This window comes from Platalea leucorodia, assembly GCF_965183815.1.
Source record: "Platalea leucorodia genome assembly, chromosome: 12".
Classification (NCBI taxonomy): Eukaryota; Metazoa; Chordata; class Aves; order Pelecaniformes; family Threskiornithidae; genus Platalea; species Platalea leucorodia.
Window position 1 is genome coordinate 16,981,741 of NC_138834.1, and position 23,225 is coordinate 17,004,965.

The 23,225-nt window shown below is 44.4% G+C and overlaps 1 protein-coding gene and 1 long non-coding RNA gene across 4 annotated transcripts; one reads left to right on the plus strand and one right to left on the minus strand.

Moving 5' to 3' along the window:
- The first annotated feature begins 84 nt into the window (after window positions 1-84).
- KLHL22 (kelch like family member 22) lies at window positions 85-18,258 on the plus strand. Of its 3 annotated transcripts, none has more exons than XM_082325097.1 (7): window positions 119-220; window positions 10,115-10,384; window positions 11,304-11,469; window positions 12,683-13,401; window positions 14,554-14,746; window positions 16,159-16,392; window positions 17,423-18,258. In XM_082325097.1, the coding sequence occupies exons 2-7, from the start codon at window positions 10,158-10,160 to the stop codon at window positions 17,798-17,800; spliced, it is 1,917 nt and encodes a 638-aa protein (XP_082181223.1). In that variant the 5' UTR covers window positions 119-220; window positions 10,115-10,157; the 3' UTR covers window positions 17,801-18,258. The 3 variants fall into 3 exon arrangements, with proteins under 3 accessions (XP_082181225.1, XP_082181223.1, XP_082181224.1); XM_082325098.1 differs by having other exon boundaries at window positions 122-220; window positions 10,132-10,384; XM_082325099.1 differs by lacking the exon at window positions 10,115-10,384 and having other exon boundaries at window positions 85-220.
- Window positions 13,412-18,338, minus strand: LOC309596628. Its single transcript, XR_014229585.1, has 3 exons — window positions 18,252-18,338; window positions 16,819-16,878; window positions 13,412-13,526 (listed from the first exon to the last, which is right to left on the minus strand). It is a non-coding gene; the product is annotated as an uncharacterized lncRNA (long non-coding RNA).
- Between the last annotated feature and the right edge of the window lie 4,887 nt (window positions 18,339-23,225).

Consider the following 23,225-nt stretch of genomic DNA (forward strand, 5'->3'; position numbering starts at 1 on the left):
TGCCGCACGACCGGGCACACCCGCGCCCGGGCGCACCGCGGCGCCGCCGGCAGCCGGGGCGGCGGGTGTCCGGGTGACGCCGGGGCTCTCGCCCCCGCCGCCCGCCCCGGTGCCGCCCGCCCCTCCCTCGCCGGGCGGGCGCGTCACGCGCGGCCGCCGTGGTTTCCGGTCCGCAGATGAAGGCGGAAGCCGCTGGCGGAGGCCGCCGCCGCCGCTCTCGGTAGGTGGCTGGGGCGGCGGCGGGGGGAGAGGGAGCGCGGGCCCCCGGCTGGGCCGCCCGCTGCTCCCGGGGAGGCGGCGTTACCCGTTCCCCCCGCGGGGGAGCCCGGCCCGGCCCCCCGCGGCGAGGCCCGAGCGGGGGAGGCGGCGTCCCGCTTCCCCGGCTGCCCGCAGGGTGCCCGGGCGAGGGGCCGCCAGCTGCAGCGGCCGGAGCGGGCCTGGGGGCAGCGCGGCAGCACCGGGGCGGCGCCCGCCGGGTCCGCCGCCCGCCCCCGAACCGGCGGGGCCGGGGCAGCCCCGCACCGAGGGGCAGCCCCGCACCGAGGGGCAGCCCCGCACCGAGGGGCAGCCCCGCACCCCCGCCAGGCCACGGCCGCAGCCGAGGCCCTGCGGCCCTTGAGGCTGCCCCGGCCAGGCGGAGGCCGCCAGCCGCGTCCCCGGGCTGCCCCGGGCGGTGGGCGGGCAGGCGGGAGGGCGCCGCGGCCCGCGGAGGCTCGTCAACAGGGCAGGGAAGGCAAAGCCGGGAGCCTGCTCGAACTGGCTTTCACCTCTCCCTCGCGGGGTTACCCGGAGCCAGGCCGCCTCTCTCCATGACGGGCGCCTGCAGGCAGCCCTCGCCCGCGGAGCATGCTGCCCATTCCGTGTTCCTGATGGGGACCTGTATGGGTTACGGGGGGGGAACAAACCCACACAGATCCCCGCAAGCACGAAATTAATGTGGTGAATAATATGAATGAATTAATGTTCAATACAGAAATCGGAGCTGGAACATGATGGAAGAACCCTTTGCTCTCTTCCAGGTCACTTAAGTGTTGTATTTGGCACAGAATTAATTACTTTCTAATTTATTTTTCCTCCTTGTATTTTGGACTATTAAAAATTCATGATGTGGTTTAAGCAGTTCAACAAAGCAGGTTCAAGACTTGCCAGCTAGCCGAGTCTCTCAAGATTCATAGAACATACACCGCTGGCTAATTTATAAACTGTCTGTTCTGGTGTAGTTGTTACTTAGAGAGCTTGATCTTGTAGAAGCTTTATTAAAAAAAAGTGGTGGTGTTCTTATTATAGAAGAGACTTTAGGATTTTTGAGGGGCTTTCTAAAAGTTCTTGGGATAATTAAAACAATTCTGTCAAAAGAACATATTCCTCACAGATTTACCAGATCTGTCTGGACACAGAACTAAGCACTACCTCCTGATTCCGGAAAAAGCTGGAGCCTGAATGGCAGGCCGCTTGTTTTTAGGGCAAGCCGGTACACCCTGCCTGGATATAGTTGGCTAACACTCCTTCCTTCAAACACAAGCAGCCACTCCATCCAAACCAGAACATGACTATTGAAAGATTCAGATGAAAAGCAAATCTTATTTCAAGATCAGAAATGAGACAAAAAAAAAAAAAAGTAGTAAGACATAATCAAACTCTTAAAAGATGATGAAGCCATAAGAGAAACCATTTTAGCACTGTATTGAATTTTTGTTTTCCTTATTACAATTTCTTGGTAGCATTTGGGCCACAGGCCACCTCCCAAAAATGCACCGCAGAAAACTTACCCAAATTCACAGAATTGTCAAGTTGCAAATTACTCATGGATAAGGCAAAATATGCAAGTTAGAAAGCTCATACTTTTTAGGTTATGCTACTGTTCATGGGGAAAAAAATCTTTTAAAATATTCATATATTTAAATATAGATACATTTCATGGGAATTTTGCCATATACATATTAAACATGAGATGTTTGATTCTTGATATGTCTTAGAAATAACTTGTAATAGGCTTGGGGGAAAAAAAAAAAACAACACAACACAACAGGTGTTTGCTTCTGAAAGGAACGAATGCCAAAATTTGAGAGACAGCATAGTTTGCAAAAGCTGTTTCCCAAACCACACCTTTTGGTTTCCTCCCACACTTCAAGTATACTACTAATGCTAGAAACTGAAAGTGGCTCAGAAATTCAGCCCAGAGCGATGTGCTTGCGTATCTCCATTAGTGACTTAAAGAAAGATGGTGTGCGTAGACCTAGCAAAAGCATCTCATCATCAAATGAGTGTTCAGAACCGATGTTGAGATATTATATGCTACCAGATGTCTTTGTTTCTTTTTGTGGGGACCTTGGTCAAAAGGAGTTTTTTGGGTTGTTTTCTGTATTTGTAGAAGGTTCCTCAAGTGAAGTGGTATTTCAGGAAGAAGTTTGGGGTTTTTTTTGCACAGTTGTGAATGCACAGAGGGATAATTCTGAAAGAAGCACTGCTCAGCAAAGCTTCTGGTTTTCCTTCACCCCTCTTCTCTTCCCTTTTTCTTCAAAAAGCATGGAAGTGGCTCAAGTCTTGCTACACATAATGGTGTACTCAACTGTCTTCTATGTAGCAAAGTCTTACAAGTGCCCATTACAAATTATGGTATAGTTAGTGAATTATTCCAGTATTTGCACTCCAGTTAGAATCAACAATAGTTTTGCTTTTCAGTTTATATCGTTTGTGGCACCACATCTGTTTTCTGAGCTATTTTGGCAGGCACCCAGCTGCCTCCCCATTCTGCACACTCCCTGACTAGTTGATCCATTTGTTTGTGTGCCCTCTGCCCTGTTAAAATTCTGGTATGTAGCCAGTTCTGCCTATTTGCGTTTGCAACCCCTGAGAGCTAGCATAACTAGCATTTTGCTCTAGTCTTGTATCTTGTCTTCTTGTCAGGCTTTCAGCTGAAGCCTGGCTTAGGTCCTAATTCATGTTACTCCCTAGGGAGAGATGAAGGCGTGGGAAGCCTTAGGGCACAGATTTTGAACTTCCTTCAATGCACTAAGGCTTTTAAGGGTCTAACCTATTTGGATCACAATCAGCACGCCATACCGGCTGCTGTGTATTAGAAAAAGGCTATGAAGAAGATGGCCTGCAAGGAAGAGGACAGAGCTGCAACTGAGGGCGTCGGCAAGCTTTAAGACTGGACCAGAGGAACCACATACATTTCAATAGCAAAAGTCATGCCCCTGAGCCAGAGTAACTCTATGTATCAGAGCAGGTTGGAGACAAGCCTGGCTAGAAGTCAGCCTTGCAAGACGAGAGCCTGGGGGTCCTGATGAGCAGCAAGTTGAATATGATTCCTCCAACAGGGGCCAGCTTCATACTGGGCTGTGTTAGCAAGAACATAGCCAGCAGGTCATGGGAAATTATTATTTCCCACTCTATTCAGCACTTATAAGCCCACAAAACCTGAATACCTGCCCGGCTTTGAGCTCCATGCTGGAAGAAAAACCTGCGAGTTCAGCGGAGGACCACCGTACGGGGCAGGAGCACGTACAAGGAGATGCAAGAGCACGCAAGGCAAGAAGGCTGGCCTTGTTCAGTACAGAGAAGAGGCGGCTGAGGGGAGAGCCAGTTGCCATTGTTAAGCTATCTAATGGGTACAGGAAAATGTCGAGCCCGACTCTTCTTTGTGGTGCACAGCGCCAAGGATGAGAGGCAAGTGTCACAAATTGCAGAATTTCAGAAGAAATTCAGACAGGATAAAGAAGAAAACAACTGTGATGGCTAAGCACTCAGTTTTCCAATTATTGATGAGGATGGAGATTCTGCACTTGACTAGACAAGGCTCTCGGCATCCTGACCCAATTCTGAAGTTTTCCGTGCGTCGAGCAGGAGATTGGACTAGAGACTTCCCAAGTTTCTTTCCAGCCTAAATTATTCTGTAATTCTAAGAAAGCATGGGACCCCCCCCCAGGCTTGAAGCACCTGTCCACATGGCAGTAAGCTGAACAGATTTGGATACCCGACACCAGCAAGCTCTAGTTTATTTTGGGCACAGCTGATGCACAAGAAAATATCACTATCTGCATAAGACACCTCTTTGCAGAGATGTAACTGACAGCCACGAGCTCTTCAGTACAAAAACGTCTGAGTTTCCATAGAAACTAACTTGGATAATCCTTCCTGTATCCAGCCATTTCTCAACAGTAGAGAATCAGGGCTGTCAGCACAACTGCACAAATAAAAAACCAAAACCCACCCCCACACCACACACTAGCACGCATGACCGCATGACACGGATGCTAGTCACAGAAGGGGTGAATACTTGCCTAGGTGTGTATCGTGCCGTGCAATGCCAGTCATAGCAGCAGGATGCATGCAGGACATATGCCCTGACCCAACTGCTCGCAAGTGCTCCCAGGTACAACACGGATAGATCCTTAGGGAAGCAGGACTCTCGATCTCAGGAAGCATGTGCTCTAAGCTGTATGAATTCCCACTCCCCAGAATGTTCTTTACTGGAGCAGCACACAAACACCTTGGTGTAACAATTGCTCTGCACTTAAAAAATTCAGACACTGCATTCTCTTCTACCACATCTATTTTACCATGCCATTAACTTTTTCTTTCCCTGTTCTAGTTGAGCTACTCCATTCCCGTACCCTGTGTTCTTAAAAGGATGAGGATTTTCAGTGAGCACAAGAGCAAGCCAGCATACCAGTCTCACCATTTTGCCATTTGAATGATCAAGCCACAATCCATTCCCTCAGTTCCTCCTGTCCCAGTGCCAACCGCCTCACTCATAAACCACATATCTTCGCTGTGAAAGCAAGTATTCTGTCATTGATCAGAGCGGGGATTTTGTTAAAAAACCGAACCACAATTCTTTTCACGTACAGATAAGCAATTACTTCAGTAGAATAATCAGAAGCCTCGCTGAGGCTTGTATTTTTTCATACAAGTAATCTGCAGAAGCATGTTGTGGTAGTGGAAGTTGAATACAAGACAGTCACACAGAGCTGTCAGCAAGCCACTGAGACGCTGTAGCTTCCACTGTGTCCATAGCTTATTACAAGAGACCACTAGTGATTCAGGGAACTTTGAATATAGTACAGGAAATAGAAGGAAATACTAGATTGCCTTCATGCTCCCTCCATGGCTACCGTTGTGAGACATGGCTGCTTTCTCCTGGTTCCTAAATGGAATCCAGGCGCAGAACATAGACAGTTTCACTCTATTGAAAAAGAGCAGAGGTCTTTCTGGGTACCTCTGAGGGTTTTGCCATTTATGGGGGGGTTGTTTTGTTTAACTCCCTGATTTGAAGCGACCGAACAGCGCATGTCTTCCTACATTAGCACTGCCCATAGAAATGCACATACAGTTACTGACCTTATACACCTCCTTCTTCTTTATGTACTGGGCGCTCAATTGTAATACCCTAAAATTAATTACCACATTAACCCATGTCCTCTAAAAGACAAATGCAAACCAACATAACTGCAGTCTCAAATACCTTGTGCAGCCAGCTAAAAAAATCTCTAGTTTGATTTTCTCTGCAGTTTCAAAGTGGTTAGAACAAGGACTTGCCTTCCCTTGTTTCTGGAGACAGCAGCCCACAGCACATAAGACAATACTTGTTATCTTTGCTACTGTTAAGGAAGCACAGCGAACGGAAAGAGTTCCTCATCTCTTCCGCTTTAGCGTCAGTCCTGCAATACTCAGCCACTGAATCCCACTGTGAACAGCAGACCGGCACTGAGAAACTTGCACAAGAAGAGAGGGAAAAATAAAAAAGGTATTACTCAGATTTCTAGGAACTTGGCTCAGTCATAGAGCAAGTTTCTCAATAACAGAAGTAAGAGAACAGAGCGGCCTCGAGAACATCCTCCAAGCCCCCTTCTGGTAGAGAGGCTCAGGAGAGAGGGAACTGCATGGCTCAAGGGACTGTGCATTTGTGTTAGCTAGCAAGGGCCTGCCTGCAGCTCCTTCATTTACAGGGACAGATACGCCAGCCTGTCAAAACAGTGTCTCGAGCTCTAAAAGCCAGCAAAGTTCACGAGTGGTCAGGAAGGAAAAACAGTAAATAGAAGGGTTTCTGCAGCATGCGAGAAGCTGAACAAACCTGTTCTGTCTCTCCATTCAGAGCTGTACTGCTTGTACTACATTCAGCTTTTTCTTTTTTGAAAGGACAATAAAGATTAATCAAAATACAAGTTTGAGGAAATGGGGTTAAATTATTTTCAGCTAAAAATATACAGAGGTTATTCAGTAGAGTTACTTGCTATTTTTAAGATCAATGGACACTTAAAAGGCGTAACAATTCCTAGATACATTAACAGTCATTCCCCCCCACCCAGCCGGTGCACCACACATAAAATAGCACACTTCCACTGTCTGGGGTACCAGGTTTTTAGACAGTAACAAAAGCACAAAGCACAGAGGAGAAAGGTCATAGTTAAACCACACAGCCTGAGAAGCAGTGTGCTGTGCCAACACCAATGCCCCCCCAGCAAATTTGTAGTCAGCATTTAGAACAACATTCAGAGAAATATGCTAAACTATCAGCTCACCATTTAATCCAGAAAACTCGAATGCCAAAACCACCCCACTTTTCCTCCAAAGAAGCCCACAGCACAACTCCACTAACCCTGCTTCAACAACTGCTCTTTGTAACTTCCTACCCACCCCACCCCAGCTGCTCCTTGTACAGCTACTACATAGGTGAGGGCACTCAGCAATCAGCTAAGGGAATCTTGGTGGCCAGCCCCCACAAGCCTGCCTCGTCCCACAGGTCTTGTCTACCAGCTCCTAAGACTACCTAGGTACAAATTAACAGGCTTTCCACGGCTTTTTGGCTCCAAGAAGAGGACTTAACCACCTATGTCAGTCAGACACCATGGATTAATACCGTCAATGCTCACCTTTAATTTTATAAGTAGGCAACAATTCATAAAAATCATAGCAGTGAGAATTTTTCTAGAGTCCTGTGTTACTGCTGGTTAAAACTATGACAATAGGCATTCATACTTATTTATAAGCCCTGAAGCCTGATTTAGCAGAGTAGGGAGGTACACATGACAGGATATAGGTTCTCTGAGTAGCCACAGTGTAATTAAGGAACTTCACGTATCCACGTACAAAAAGAGCTTATGAGTGCTGGCAAGTTTTAGACCACGTACACTGTACCTGTTCAGTAGTATTCCACCCTTTTTCCACAGCAGCATCAGTATTCAACCTACACACCCAAAACTGGTTAGCACCAAGTAACTGTGGATGGCAAAATACTCACAGGTAGCTACAGAGAGCAGTGAATTTCCGTATCATAGTGGCTCTGTGCTCCAAATGCACAAGGCAGCTCTTGTGTTGGTGTAGATGCATGGGTGATCACCCTGAGGACAGTCCAGCTCACCAGTGACAGCCCAGCTACAATCCAGGGGCAGAAGCTGAGAACAAGAAGTAGAGGCTGCCAAAATTCAGAAAATGGAGTGTAGCAAAATACCTGTTAGCTCAGCTGTTGACTGGCCAAAAACCAGCTGTGGAGGATGGTTCCGCTGCACTCCCAGCATCTATGGTTGACCACCCTGGGCTTACCACAGGTCTGCTAGCAGGGCTGGTTTGTTCAGCTATTGCTAACAGTTGTGGGATAATTCAAGTCCATCTCTAGTAGAACTAGCAGTGAGATAAACTCCCTGCAGATCTCCAAGACAGCCCCATTTGTCACTGAAAGCTCTGCAGATACTAATGTTCATACAGGCTTCAGAATCCCTGAATCATTTCTAATTTTTTTTTTATTTACCCTCTTTCATAATACTATTTGATCTTCCTGGTTCCAGTTACCGTACTTGTAAGATAGGATCCCTTCTGGGGCTTTACTTGCTGAAAGCTTCACCCCCTTTCTGTTCTTTTTTAAGATTATTTGGATACAGAATGTATTCTGAATAGTAACTGTCTACAGTTATATTAATTAAAGTTAGATTTAAATAAAGGCTTGGCATGATTATACAGGTTTCCCACTCTACCCTGCATGCCTCTCTCTTTCTCTCTCTCTTGGGAAGCCACTTCTCCCACAACACATTTCTTTCCTAACACTTGTTACAAGTGTTCAATGGCCTCTGTAGTTTAATATATCTCACTTATTTCTCCCTCGCTCCAACTCTCTTCCACCAATGGCTGTAAGACTGCATCAAAGGTCATGCTGCTTCCCCTACCCAACAAAAGTCTCTGAATTCAGAAAATAGTTCATTTGTTACATTTACTTCTGCTTTTTGATGCAATAATTTTACTCTCATAGAGACTTCTTTTGATACAGCTCTCTAAGTAGCGGAAAAGATGCAACCTTTTTTGGAGCATTAACCACATCATTAACTCTGAACTGTTAACCACATTAAACTTATCTGAATCTGTTCCTCATTGGACCATATCTCACCCTGTTTTGGTTTTGCTGCATTTATTCCCTTCTAGTGAAATGGGAAATTTCTGATCAACATCCAGTAACACTCACTCCTTCACTTGCCTTTCTTACGGTATTATCTCCCTTGCCTCGATCCATCACTTTTCAGTATTCCCCAGGAGCAAATCAAACGATACAGTAATGTTTTGTCTGCTTCAAAAGCAGTCATCTTATTTCTAGGAAAAGCATCTACCTGTCATGAAAAATAATCCATTACTCATCTCTTCAGCTGATGATGGATAGTTTCCCCCGTATAATCGACCTGAATGTGCTCCCCAGAAGGCTGTCTCATCAGAGCTCCTCTTCTGAGCTGGTTGTCTTGGGTTTTGCTGGCAAAAAGCAGACAGCCATTAATAGGCTTTTTCAGGTTTTTGTCCCATCCCATTTACCATGCAATGCCACCTAGCTTCCTTTTGTTTTGGACAGCATCAGGTAGCTTCCCTCAGGCAGGCCAATAAATATTTTTGTATTTCTTGGTGTCGTCCAGCGAGCTTCTTCCTCACTGACCACACACAGAATACCTTGCAGTACCTTGAGAGATTTCCAGTGCTGCATTCACTGTCTATGGCTGGCACAATTAAACAATGGTTCCATTTCTTCATTGTTTGTCTGGATTTGCTGGGTTTGTTCTGCTTTAGCCTCTCCGACTGCTGATAACCCCTTGTGACTATCCCCTGTGCCACTAAGCTATTTCCCAGGCCGCTGGAGGAGAGGCTATTATAACTGTGTCTTAAGCAGCCGGATCAGCTAAGTTATTTCCTTTTGCTAATGAGATGGGGTTTTTCTAACGTGCTCCGACAACTGGATAGAGTCTAAGAGCTCTAACTGCTCCAACTTCTGACATTCTTCCAAGACAATGGAAAGGGTAAATTACAGGATGGTAGAAGAGGACTCAGGAGACTTTGAGAGCTTAACCACAGACATGAAACGCAGTCACTTCCAGCTAGCTTTTTACAGGTGTTTCCCCATGTGCCATAGGGGACCTTCCTGCAGTGTCAACGGCAGCCCTAGAAAAAGGTGCAGGATAGCGCTCTACAGGGCCTACGCTGGAGGAAATACCCTCTCTGCAGGGAGTCACGGTGAAGTGAAAAGCAGTTGTGCACGCTAGCTTGAAGTTGTCTCAATAAAGAAACTCACTTTGAAGCCTACAATTTCATACAGTATTTTATAGAATGATAGGTGGGAATGTGCTCAGCTAAGGAAAATGAAAAAGCAAAGACGGGAAGAGAGGAGAGCTTTCAGATTCTGGGGTAAAATATCAAGAGAAAGAGTGAAGGTGGGATTTACATTGCAGCAAAGTTATCTGAGGATATTAGGCAACTTGGAATTTGGCAAAAATCACGTCACTTTTGTTCTTTGTTATAAATTATGCAGAAATGCAAAGGAAACAAGGGGTTCTGCTAATGGGTTGGGAAGTGAAACTCTTGCTAAGGAAAAAAAATATCCCCACATGGCACATACTCTGACTCTTGAACTGAAAACCCAAGAGTCAGAATACTTGTTTGAAAAACCATGTTCTGCCCGTTTGGTGTGCTGCTATACACCTGTCTGTTTCCCCTGTCATCATTCAGAATAATTTCTTCAGGGTAGAACTGTCTCTCCGTTGACTGAAGAGTTGGTTTGGTTTATCTTTTGTGACAGGCAGGGGTCAGAGGACCATTCATAAAGCAAAAGGCACAAACCTTTGCTGATTCTGTTGTCTCACAGATTTCATTCTGCTACAGCTGGTGGCTGAGCATTTCTGCCTGGGATGGCGGAGGATCAGGAGCTGACTCAGCCACACAAAGCTCAACTCGAGCCCTCCCTTCAGCAGCGCACCAGCAACACATACCGCAGTGCAGAGCACTCTCAGGCCTTGCTCAGTGGCTTGGTATCTCTCCGAGACAGCAGCATCCTCTTCGATGTAGTTCTGGTAGTGGAAGAGAAACCTATTGAGGCTCATCGCATACTTCTAGCTGCATCCTGTGACTATTTCAGGTACACTTCAGTACGGCAGTAACAAGCATGTGTCTGAATGTTACTCAAATCTGCAACATCCAAATCTTCTGCCTTGGCACACTGCTTCTGGATGTAAAATTAGACCCGTAAGATGGAGCTGAATGTGTTTCACAAATACTAAGTATGGCTTTATTCATCTCTGTGTTATTTCTCTACAGAAATAAAGCTCTTGTTCCTGCACACTGAGCTTACCTCCACTAAATTCACTGCCTGTGGTACTTGGAGGTATATAAAGAGGAGAGACGATCTGAACAGGTGTCTTCTGCATAAATGCACTCTGGGTGGCTTTTAACATGTCCTGAGCATTGTAGGACTTTGCCCATTGTGCTGATCATGTCATAACACACAAAAAGTCACTGGAAGTGGGTCACTCCTCTGTTACATGCCTGTAGTGTGACTCACCGTCCATTAAATCAGGCACTCCCTGGTCAATTCGACTAGCGGTTTCTTGAACTGACTTTATTTTCATAGAGCAAACAAACAAATCCCAAGGCAATCCAGAGAAACTTCTAACTGGAGGAAGAACTGCTCTAGCTTAGAAAAAATTCCTACAGTCCCAAGTTCCTCTGTTTTTCCTCTTCCCCCGCACCCAGAGTATCTGCTTCTGCCCACTGGCTATCCACTTGTACTGGGTCTGTATTTAAGTCCTTCAGCCGTGAATCGTACCTTTCAGGTGGCCCCTACGGTTTTCCTGCAGAACAAAGAGTGTTCCTTTCTTAGGTCCTGAAGGCCTGTACTCTTTCTGTCATTGGCTTCGAGAAGAGGTAATCCCATAAAAGTGTCTGGCTAGGTTATCTTTCTGAATTTTTTTTATGTTCCCAGGACAACATAAGATAAGCAAACTGAAAATAGCTTCAATGCAAATCTGCCATAGCATGTGCCATTGTCTTTTTTACAGAGGAATGTTTGCAGGAGGACTGAAAGAGATGGAACAAGAAGAAGTTCATATTCATGGCATCTCCTACAATGCAATGTGTAAAATCTTGAACTTCATTTACACTTCTGAGCTGGAACTCAGTGTGAACAGTGTACAGGAAACCCTAGCTGCAGCCTGTCAGCTTCAGGTGAGGTATGGGGAGATGTGACAAAAAAGAAGCAAGAAACAAAAGCAACGATGAAAGAAACAGAAAACATGGATATCTGGTTAGATGGAGGGTTAGGGGGTGAATAAGAGCATGGGTCTGATGCGAAGAATTTCTTTGGGACGCTGTATCCACTGGAACTAACTATGTAAGGGTAGGAACAATGAATGAGTACTTGCACATCTCATTTGTGCCAATGGTTTTATTACTTATATAAACATTTACCGTTTCATCTAGAGGACTATTTTATATAGTACTCACTTCCACTGATCTGCTTGTGAAAGCTTCCCTGGAATGGAATGCCTCTGGCCTATGGTAAAGGACAGGGCTCGCTGCTCAGAAATTGTGCTGCTCAAGATCTTCCCCAGATTGAGTCCACAGGCACGTAACCTCCCCTGACCCCGTCACTACAGGAAATCCTACCCCTGTGGTTTCTGCACCAAGTGCAGAGTTCCTGCGACTTTAAGCCAAGGTTTTTTTCTCTAATTTCCCCTGCAGCTAACCGCTGCACAAGGCTTTGGTACTAAATCTTAAACTTTCTGAGTGCTTGCTGTGGTTGATTTCTACACACTTAGCACCACTTTGTTAGCAGAGGGCCTCTCGGACAGCAGTTAGTTCTTTATTTGCCAGTAGTCCCTCCTGCCAGATACAACTTCAAATTGCATTCAGAAGACAACAGTAAATATTAATTTTCCTTTCAAATGGCTTCCTGTGCTCGAGTGATGCAGATATATCTGTTACAGATACAGTCTCTGATACAGTATGTCTGCAGTGCTCTGAAAGAACAATTACGGAGTGACTGTAAACCTGGCTTTCGCCATGTCCTCCGTGCCTTCCGTTTTCATGACTGCCTCCCAGGCAGCCCGCAGCTTGGTGCCGTGCTAACGAACCAGGCAGCCTGGCTGTCCAGTGTCCCATGTGTCTTGGAAGACATACTGCTGCTGCAGCTGAAGCCAAACTCGTAGGCTTGCAGTACAGCGTGGCTAGAAGATCTGTATTATATTCACCTACGTGCCCGTGTTGAGTTCTTTTTCTCTGGAGAAAGGTGAATTGGGCACAAGTGAACATGGTGATCAGACTGTGAGGAGAGCAGTCGTTTTGTGGACAACTTTCTTACAGCCATCCCAGGCTTCTGTCACCCGTCTCGAGTGTGAGGCAAGTGGTGTCTGAAATGAAAAATATCTCTCTCTTGCAGATTCCAGAAGTCATTAAGTTCTGTTGTGATTTCCTCATGTCCTGGGTAGATGAAGAGAACATCCTTGACGTGTACAGACTAGCTGACCATTATGACTTGAGACATTTGAGTGATCAGCTGGACTCCTACATTTTGAAGAACTTTGCGGCTTTCTCAAGGACACAAGTGTATCGACAGCTACCTTTGCAGAAGGTCTACTCCCTTCTCAGCAGCAACCGTTTGGAGGTTAACTATGAGTTTGAAGTTTATGATGGGGCACTTTTTTACCATTATTCTCCAGAGCAACTGGAGACAGATCAGGTCTCCCTGATGGAGCCCCTTAAGCTACTTGAGACAGTTCGTTTTCCTCTGATGGAACCCCAGATCCTGCAAAGGCTTCATGACAAATTAAGTCCATGTCCTTTAAAAGATACAGTCGCAGATGCATTAATGTACCACAAGAATGAATGTCTTCAGCCAATGCTTCAGAGCTCCCAGACGCAGCTGAGATCAGAGTTCCAGTGTGTAGTGGGATTTGGAGGGATGCATTCTACTCCATCCATTGTCCTCAGTGACCAAGCCAAGTATCTGAACCCCTTGCTGGGAGAGTGGAGGCACTTTACAGCTGCACTAGCCCCCAGAATGTCCAACCAAGGGATTGCTGTTCTCAATAATTTTGTGTATTTAATTGGCGGAGACAACAATGTAAGTGGTTTTCGAGCAGAGTCAAGGTGTTGGAGGTAAGATAAGGATAATCCTGCTATTATTTTTATTGCCACCCTGTTGCCCATCTCTGAGTCAGCAAGCCAGTAGCGCAGTCTGTACGCTCGCTAGCCGAAAGATTAGGGACTGAGCAGGGGCCTCACTGAAAGAAAACACAAGAAATAAAGAAATGAGCCTCAGTAACAGGAAGCTTCCAGCAGTGCTAATGGGACACAGCCAAGCCTGACAGGGTAGAAACAGCTACTCATTCAGGAGTACTACACGTGCTACTTTCTGCCTTGTTGGAGGGGGGAAGTATTAAAGGTGTGGGAAGCAGTAATGAACCTAGAACCCTAGATTGTCTAGATGCTCTTGAACTAGGATTTCCTAGAAGTCCTCTGTGTGTAGTTTTGGACCCAATACAAAGGGATTTAGCTACCAAAAAGGGTTTTTAAATAAAATGCTATTACTGGTTGATTTTCAAGAATTTGTGTGCACAATAGCAGCATTCCAGGGCCCTCGTATATTCTTCTGTGCCAGGGAAAAGCGCAGGAGGAAGGATCGGGTTTAGACCTTCATGCCCATTATGCTGCAAAAACAGATATAAACCCTTTTGTCTCCATATTGTGGTAATTTTTACTAGCTTTAGCTGAGTTGCCCTTATTTTATGGCATGCATAGCTTCACTTCACAACTAGTTTTCTCTGTAACTAAAATTTCCAGACCAGATCAGTATTTTGACCTGAAAGTGAATCATGAGGTTCACTTTGAGCAGCAGATATTTGGGAAAAAGAATCAAAGAAAGAACCCAGCATGTGTTTATGCCCTCCTTGGACTCTTGAAGATCCAGATTCAGTCTTTGTGCTATTTTTAGACTGTTTTACCTTGTAGAATGGCTTTGTGCAAGCAGAGATTTTGATATATAACCTGACAGCGGTGTATAAGGTAATGGAAAACCTAGGCTTTTATAGCATGGTTATGTCAGCTAAAATACATCTTCTAAAAATAGAATAAAACAACTTTGCTAATAATAAAATGCTGACAAGGCCAAATTTCACTCCACTTACTTACAGCTGAGCTCAATTTCAGCCAAAGACAGTACAGTAACCCACATCTGTGGTGCTGTCTGGTATTCCAGCAATGATTCTGTGGCTGTATGAATAACTCTCTTTGATCCCATTGTTTTTCAAGGTATGACCCGCGACACAACAAATGGTTCCAGATCCAGTCCCTACAGCAAGAGCATGCTGACCTCAGTGTCTGTGTTGTGGACAACTATATATATGCTGTCGCAGGCCGAGATTACCATGAAGACCTGAGGGAAGTGGAGAGGTATGACCCTAAAAGCAACACTTGGGAATATGTGACACCTCTGAAGAAGGAGGTAAGAAGTGCATTAGCCACACACGCTACTACAGTTCCCCAATCTGCGATTTAATCTTTTTAGATGCTTTTCTCCTGTAGCTTCAAATTTGCTGCTATTCAGATTGGAAACAGTAGCCTCTGTATATGGGATAAATGAATATCAAGAAAGGAGAATAATTATATATGTAAATTACACTTTGAGGTTAAATGCTTGTTTTTCCTGTTTTCTTGTTGTTTTCCCCTGCACCTTTATTGTGATAATCCTTAAAACCATTTAAAATTGAACACATAACCTCTGGGAACAGGAAGTTCCCATTCCACCTGTGCAGGTAAACTATGAGCCACAGTAGTACAAGCTTCTCACTTACAGTCCTGACAACACGCTTTACTCCTGATCAGAAGAGATAATGCCCCAGTAAGAAGGTACAGCAGCTTCTGTAGACTTCTATAGACTTCCTGGACACAGAACTGAGATTGGGTAACAAGTTCCGGTGACAATAGCTTATGTGATGCAGAATCACATCTCAGTCAGCTAATGTGAGACCATTACTCATTTGAAATACGTGAGTGAATAACCACTTTTGTCATCACTACCATTTATCCTTCTAGAACAGCAATTGCCAAACTAGCAGTTGTGACCCCAGGAACCAGGAAATGGTGTAGTGATGGGGGAACTGGGGTTATGAGTGGAAAAGTTTGTTCCATTACTGCTAAAAAAGGCAAGAATTTCCATTTTCAGGTTAAAAGTGTTGCAAAGGAGGAAGATAAACAGAAACAACTGCTTGATGAATCTTGGTTAGGGAAGAAAACTAAAATCCTGAGTTGTCTTTCAAGAAACTATGCTGATTTCTACTACACCTTTTAAATGCTCACACCTTAAAAATATAAATACATGTATATTATTAAATATATAGACAAAATTAAATGTATATAATATTAAATATAAATATATAAATATTACTGCCATTTTTTACAAAAGGGATGCAGAGCTTGCATGAGGTCACAAATAATAAATGTGTGTCAATGCTGAGAATATAAAAAGCCTTAAGATCCAGCTGAGTGCTACTAAGTAGGCTATCTTGCGTTCCTGATAACACTGCTTGTATAAGAAAAATGTGCAACAGAAAGGCTTCCAAGTAGACTAGGGAGAGAAGCAATAGCATGAATGATCTTCTAATCAAGGAAAAATAAGGAACGAGAACCCACTGCAGTTCTGGGAGTTTTAGAAATCCTAGTGTATTTCATTCAGAAATTGACACTTACAGCATAATCACCTAGCAAGGAACTCTCTATACGAAAATCCTTCCAGATGTTGATACCTGCATAACTCATGACGAATGTCACTCGCTTCATGTCTATTCCATACTTTGAAACTGGGAGAAATACATAAATCCAGGCCTCAAGCTCTTGCCTTCCCGTGTGGTGGTACAGGTATATGCCCATGCTGGAGCAGCACTGGATGGGAAGATGTACATTACTTGTGGGAGGAGAGGAGAAGACTATTTGAAGGAGCTACAGTGTTATGACCCAAAGACTGACCGCTGGGACGTTTTAGCAGATGGTCCAGTGAGACGTGCTTGGCACGGGATGGCTGCACTGCTAGGAAAGCTCTATGTCATTGGAGGAAGCAACAATGATTCTGGCTACAGAAGGGATGTTCACCAGGTGAGAGCACGTCATACCTGTGTCTTTCTTGGAAGAGTCTGTCTCTTACGGATGCTTGCACTCTGATGTAATGCCTTTCTCCTACTAAGTATGCAAATAAAACTGTCTGCCCAGCAACAGCTACTGCGCTAGCTCTCCCCCACTCAGCTGCAGAACTTGCAATGATTTATTTACTGCTGTGTCTTGAACGCACTGTTTAACCCACAAAGCATTACAGCTCTAGCGCTTGGAATTCTTACCAATTTAACATCATCTTTGATGGATAACATTCATTAGCATGCACATACCCAATAAGTAGCACATCAACTAAATTTACTTGACATTGTCTTCTCACGCGCATTTTTTTCTAAGCTGAGGACTTTTGAAATGTGTAATTGTTACGGATATGTTGGATGGCAACATATAATGCAATTAAACGTACAGTACCTGATGATGAGTGATGGCTGGAGAGAATTCTCTTGAGTCTTATTCCAGCTTCTGGAAGTGCTAGAGACATGAAAAGAAGACACAAAAAGTAACTGCTCTTATAAAGCCAATGAAGATGGCAGAATTAAATCTAGCTGCAAAGTGTATCTGAATGATAAAAAGGTGCTTACAAATACAAGCAGTTAGCCAAGTAGGTACCCAGTGAAATCTAAAACTTCCCAACATATGGTGCAGGCAGCTTAGCAGATTTGTCATATTTGTATGTTCCAGCACATTTTTCCCTAATGCAAACAGATGCATTATGTCCGAGCTTATATTAGCATGTATCCCCATCTCTTTCACTTTCCTATACATTTTTCGAATGACATACAGCTGTTACTCCAGCAGCAGGGCCAGAAGTTGTGATTCAAAGCTGTATGGCAACTATGCACACTTTTCTGCTCAGTACTATGCTTCTGCTACTCGGTGATATGCTCTCTCCATTATCAACACCCTGTCAAAAGACTGATGACACTGCATGGCTTCCTAAATAGTCTGCCATATGGCCAGGCTCCGTCACTAAGATACACGTTCGATTTTGGCTCATCTCTTTCTTTTTTCACAGGTTGCCTGCTATAGGCCAGGCACTGATCAGTGGACAAATGTATGTCCACTTCCTGCAGGACACGGAGAGCCAGGTATTGCGGTCTTAGACAACAGGATCTACGTCTTGGGAGGCAGATCCCACAACAGAGGAATCCGCATGGACTATGTCCACATTTACGATGCAGAGAGAGACTGTTGGGAGGAAGGACCCCAGCTGGAGGATGACATTTCTGGGATGGCTGCCTGCGTCCTCACTTTGCCCAGGGCTATTTTAATGGAAACGGAGAAATGGTTCTCCGAATGGCATGCAGACCGCGTGAAGTATCACCTTGACTTTCCATCGGAAGTTATGAGCGTATCAGACTGGGAGGAATTTGACAATTCAAGTGAAGATTAGAAAACTTTAATATTTATTTTTTGCCAGTGGATGAGGAAATTAAGGCTTGGGGAAAATACTTAAGAGATTTTATATGCCTTTCTTATATACATAAATCAGTATTTAAAGGTTTGAAAAATAAGTGTTCTGCACAAAATGCCATTCACAGTCAATATCTGCCCATCTGCACGTGTTCTGCACAAAACGCCACTTACAGTCAGCATCTGCCCACCTGCCGGAAAGCAGCATTTTTGAAGTAACCACAGAACTGCCATTTTCCCCCAGTTAAGGTATGGAGGGTCTTTTGCTTTGAAGGAGACTTTTCTCAACCTTCAGCGTGGACAGAAAAAAAGGCACAGAAGGCTCAGCTTGACTAGCTTCTTTCCTTCCAGCTTTTAGCTTGAAATAGCTTTTTGAGATTTTTTTTTTTTTTCCTTTTCTTTTTGGTAATAAAACTTCCTAGCCAGCTTACCACAGGAAGGTAACACCGAGTGTCTCCCGCCAGTGCCAGGTGTCAGACAGCTTGATTGGTTTTTCAGCAAGATTGAACATACAGAAGCAGGAACAGCAGCGAGAAAGTCTGAACCTTCATCTCATCTGGGCATGCAGCCATCTTTGTAACTGGGTTAGAGCCTGTGAACTGACACCCACTCCTGAACTTCCATATCGCAAGTTCTGTCAACACAGTCGAAAGAAGATTTCTAGAAAAAACTCTCTGTACAGTGTATGACAATCTCATCGTTCAACTGTCAGACACATTTGTTCACAAGCATAAATTAATAAATCCTTGTCAGAACTTTTTTCTTTTTAACTGCTGTCTCCGTTTTATTAACCGTGATGTGGAGTCTGGAAGTTCGTGAGCTTCATTAGATCCTATACTACTACATTAGGATCAGTGAAGTTACACCAGCTTGGGAGATGGGCAATCTTTTTTCATTCTTTTATTATATACTTTAGAAGAGGATAACAAGAGCAGAGATTGGTTTGCCAAGAAAAAAAGTAATAAGGAGATAACTAGAGGTACTGAAGATTACACTGGTCCAAGACCCTGTAGTAGCTGAACTAATGCCATGATCGTAATACAGAATTACTACAGCTCAGAAAGATAAGGCATAGTAAGTCCTTCCTTCATGAGGCCTTAAAATAATTGGCTTCTGACTACCATCTTCCTTAACATTAGTTTAGAAGCTGATTTAAAGTCTGAACCAGTGTGATACCTGAATAGTATGGGATCCTTCCTCTTGGAGGGGCGGGAAGCAACCAGCGCCACCAGAAAATCATGAAAAACTACCAAAGGCTTTTAAATCTTGTAGCAATAACGGGGTTGCAGACGGGCAAAACCAAAGTGACAATCAGAACGATATGATACTCGTCAAGTATCATCACATCATGCCAAATACTGCACGTGGACGTGCGGCTTCAGAGAAATGAAAGCAGTTTCTGGATATTACCATTACTTAGGGCCATTACTTAGGGATATTTTGTTTATGGAGACAAAGAAAGAGGATTTCAAAATGGACCTAGATGACTCTACATTAGTAGACTGGGCTTCTGCAAAAGATTCAAGAGTATTTGCACCCTTCTTTTAATAAGCTGAACAGCTTTTTCTTGGTACGAGGGGCATTTGTTGGATTTTTTCTCTCCAGCACTGTCAGTTTTCACCTCAATCTCTGAACCTTTGCCAACTGGCAAATAAAACAAAAGACCTGGTAACTGCAGGAAACCCTGATTATGAGCTTCTTCAGAAAATCTTTTTTTGATAATGAATGCTGAACTGCACATGGAGTCTGGAAATACAGACAGACCAGAGATACCCTATGTCATTTAGCCTCTTTCATGATACAAAAAAGTAATCATTCTTTCTTTGTCTAGCTTCTTTTCCTCTTCCTATGTGTACCACTAGAGGGTATGACTTACTATTACAAATAACCAAGCTGATGCTAGGCTAATTCTTAGATTACATAGGAGAATATAAGACACTCATGAGTAATTATTAAGCTAAAGAAACATCTTGAGAAAACTCAAGGGGTTTTTTTTTCCAGCTTCTACCCTATCACTCCTCCTGTGTTTGAATACTGATTTTTAGATAGTCGGGTAATCCATTTTTCCGTTTATCAGTATATGCAGTTTTGTGATTGCATTATTTATTAAATGTCGCAGTTGGAGGCTGTGCAAAGCAAATCAATAGAAGGCTTAGAATGCAGTTACAAGGAAGCTACTTTTCCTTCAAGCAGATCATCTACCTTAGAGAGAAGTGCTGCGTTACTTTTTGTTTTTTTAGTTACTGGTATAATACCCCTAAATTACATGAACTATACCTTAGGGCAGGTAGCATGTATTTGGATTTGATAAAAACAAAGCCTCTGATGCTTTCACTCCCAAAATTTCTTTTCATCTGAGTGTAATGTGACTGTTGAAAGTCATGGTATGCTCTATCTTACTTGCGTGTATTTTGTTTAGGTAAAAAACCACGGAGTTTAGCTTAGTTCAAACCACCCTAATCATTTAGCAGTAGCTCATTTTAGTCCAGCGTGTACCTTCTCAAACTAACGCATAGGCTAAACAATAATAAAACTGCTTTGCTTTAATATTGGCAATTTTATCTAACTCAGCAGATATAAAGCACTTTGTTCTTGTTTACTACAGTTACCTGTATGAAGAAATTGCAGGAGAGATTACAGATTGATACGCAGAGCTATAATTATTATTGATTGGTGTTCCTATCAAGAATGATGCTTCAGGAACGTGGCCTGCAGGAGCCCACTTTGTGTTATCTCAAGAAAAACAACTCTCTTCCAGAACTGAGTGATCAAAATACCAACATTTAAACTGCTGATATGTTAGGAAGTCCAGAAGAATAATAACTAGGTTTCTTGATGATCTGTTTTCCTATTTCCTGCCAGCACAGAGGTAAAGCCGTATAGGCATATTTGCTAGGTTTGTAATTAGTGGACTTGTATCCTGAAGTATTTCAGGCTTCCACATTTGGAGAAGTGATTGGGATTGCTTCAGTTTTTGTTTCATAACTGCTTTCACTACTGTATTTCTTCTCCAGCTGTCTACCTCCAAATCCAACATATCCTTTCCCATTTCCTCATGGTTTGAATTAGGGTCGTTAATTTTGCATTGGCAGCATACCCAGCACTTGATTTGAAACAAATAAGGATTCTCATTCTATACCCTTGACAGAAATTTACTTCTCCTTACTTAGAGACCAGCCACATGTACAATTTATCTGGCATTCAGCCCAGCTGATGGGGTCAGAAGCTTCTGGCAAAAGGAAGAAGGAGCGGCTGGGCGCGGGGAAAGAGGGACGGGACTTTCTCAAGGGAATATTCTGCCAACTGAGTTTTTATGTCATCAGCAGCTGATGCGCTTAAGAGCTCCCCACCTCCTCAGCTGTGCTACAACTATTTGGCCATGCTCTGAGGGTGGAAGCTGCCAACAGGTAAGACAAAGAGCATAAATGTTTTTATATGTAATAAAAATGTAAAGCGCTACCATGTATTTATCCATTCTTCCTAAACCAAATGCAGTTGTAGGGATGTAATACACCCGAGATGGTTGTAGTCTAGAAAGCTGAAGCACAGTCTTATCAGATAACATTAATGATCTTGAACAAGTCGCCTTTTTCTCATACGTAAGTAGAACGTGGGATCTTTTACCTAGATCTGGCCTAGTTCAACCAGTTATTGAAACTGAGGGGGAAATACTTGAAGGATGCACACAGCCTGCATGAACACAAGTTCAGAACAGCTAATTGTGGCAGTTCCTTCCAAACGGAAAACCTCTCCGTGCCCGAGTATCCTCTCTGGATGGGAAGGTGGGTGTGCTGGTTCTCCAGCATCAGTCCAGCCCCGTGCAGTACTGCACAAAAACTGGTTTACAATTAAATACTATTTACTCCTGACATGTTTCAACTCTTTTGAGATTTTAGCATTATCCACACGAAATGGAGGGAAAATCACTATGTATTTGACCTACTACATTTGATTTTTATTATAGCGAAAATTGTAATTCAATAAAATGCAGCAATAGGAATTTTTATTTCCTCTTTATATACTATGTGTTACTAATTCTGCTGCTAACTTGTGGCTTTTGTAATTATTTTTAAACATTATTTATCATGTTATTGCAAGTCCAAGTACTATCTTTTAATCTATGTTTTGGCCACGGCCAAACAGAAAATGATCCAAACCAGTTCAAATGACAGAAGAAAACATAATAACCTTCATAATCTATTGTAGCCTATCTACGTGTGTTTAAAACTGACTCTCATTGGCAAATACAAGCACTTAGACCAGTAGGAACGGATTAAAAGTATAGCTACTAAGTAAGCTTCTCTAGCAATGGACAAAATATTTTTGCATAGATGTGAATTTTCAGATGGTATTATTGATCTCTGAGTCTCCTGTTTGGCTACTATTGCTGTACACGACCAAGCAGCTGCTGTCGTCCACCCAGGAGATGGCTGTATTTCAGCGGCTGGTAAAGTGATACCTGGACATGCGTTCGGGGCCTGCTTTTAGATCCTTTCGTGTTAGCGATGAGACTTTCCTGGATGATTTTGTCTAAAGCGTAAGAATGACACTGGATGCGTCTTCCATTTTGGAGGATTTGAACTCTGCTACATGTCTACAGAGGCACAGCCCGCATGTTCCGATCCGAACCCCTCAGCTGGCACTAGCTGCCAATGTAGGAAGAACAAAGAGAAAAAAATAACCATGTTGTGACTGAGCTTTCAGAAAAGGCAGAGCATGAAAGACAGACGGGAAAGCTGGAGTAAGACTGCACAACAGTCCAGTTAGGCGCTTCAAGACAGTCAGATCTGTTTCTCCGTTTTAAATGTTTTTTCGCTTTCAGGTGCTGCTTCATTTCACATTGTCAGCCCCCAAGCAAAACGAAAAAACAAAATCAAAAGCACAAATTAAACAAAGTCACGAGACTGAGCTCAACTCACGCTATTTGCAAAGGTTTCTCGCACGCCTGGGGAATTAGCGCCGTTACCCCGCCGCGCCCTTGCCTCCCGCAGCTGCAGGCGCCGGCTGCCGCTGCCCGCGCTCCCCAGCACCCGCCGGGCCGCGCAAGGGCCCGCGCCGCTGCCTCAGCCGCCCGCCGCCGTGCCCGCCGCCGTGCCCGCCGCCGTGCCGTGCCCTGGCGGCTCCTGCTGCGCCGGGCGCCGGCCCGGCCCTGCCCCCGAGGCCTCCCCGCGGCTCCCTTCCCCTCAGCGGCGGCAGCGCCGTCCTCCCGCCCGCCCGCGCCCGCGGCGGGCAGGGCTTCCCCCGCCGTCAGGGGAGGCGGCTGCGGGAGGCAGGGCGCTGCCTCTCAGAGCCCGTAGGAAGTCATCTCGAGACCGGGGGAGGTTATCACAGCGGTCCCCTTTGTTCCTTACAGAAATAATCAACTCATAGCAACAACAAAACCCCAGGGGAGACGATCGCTGCCT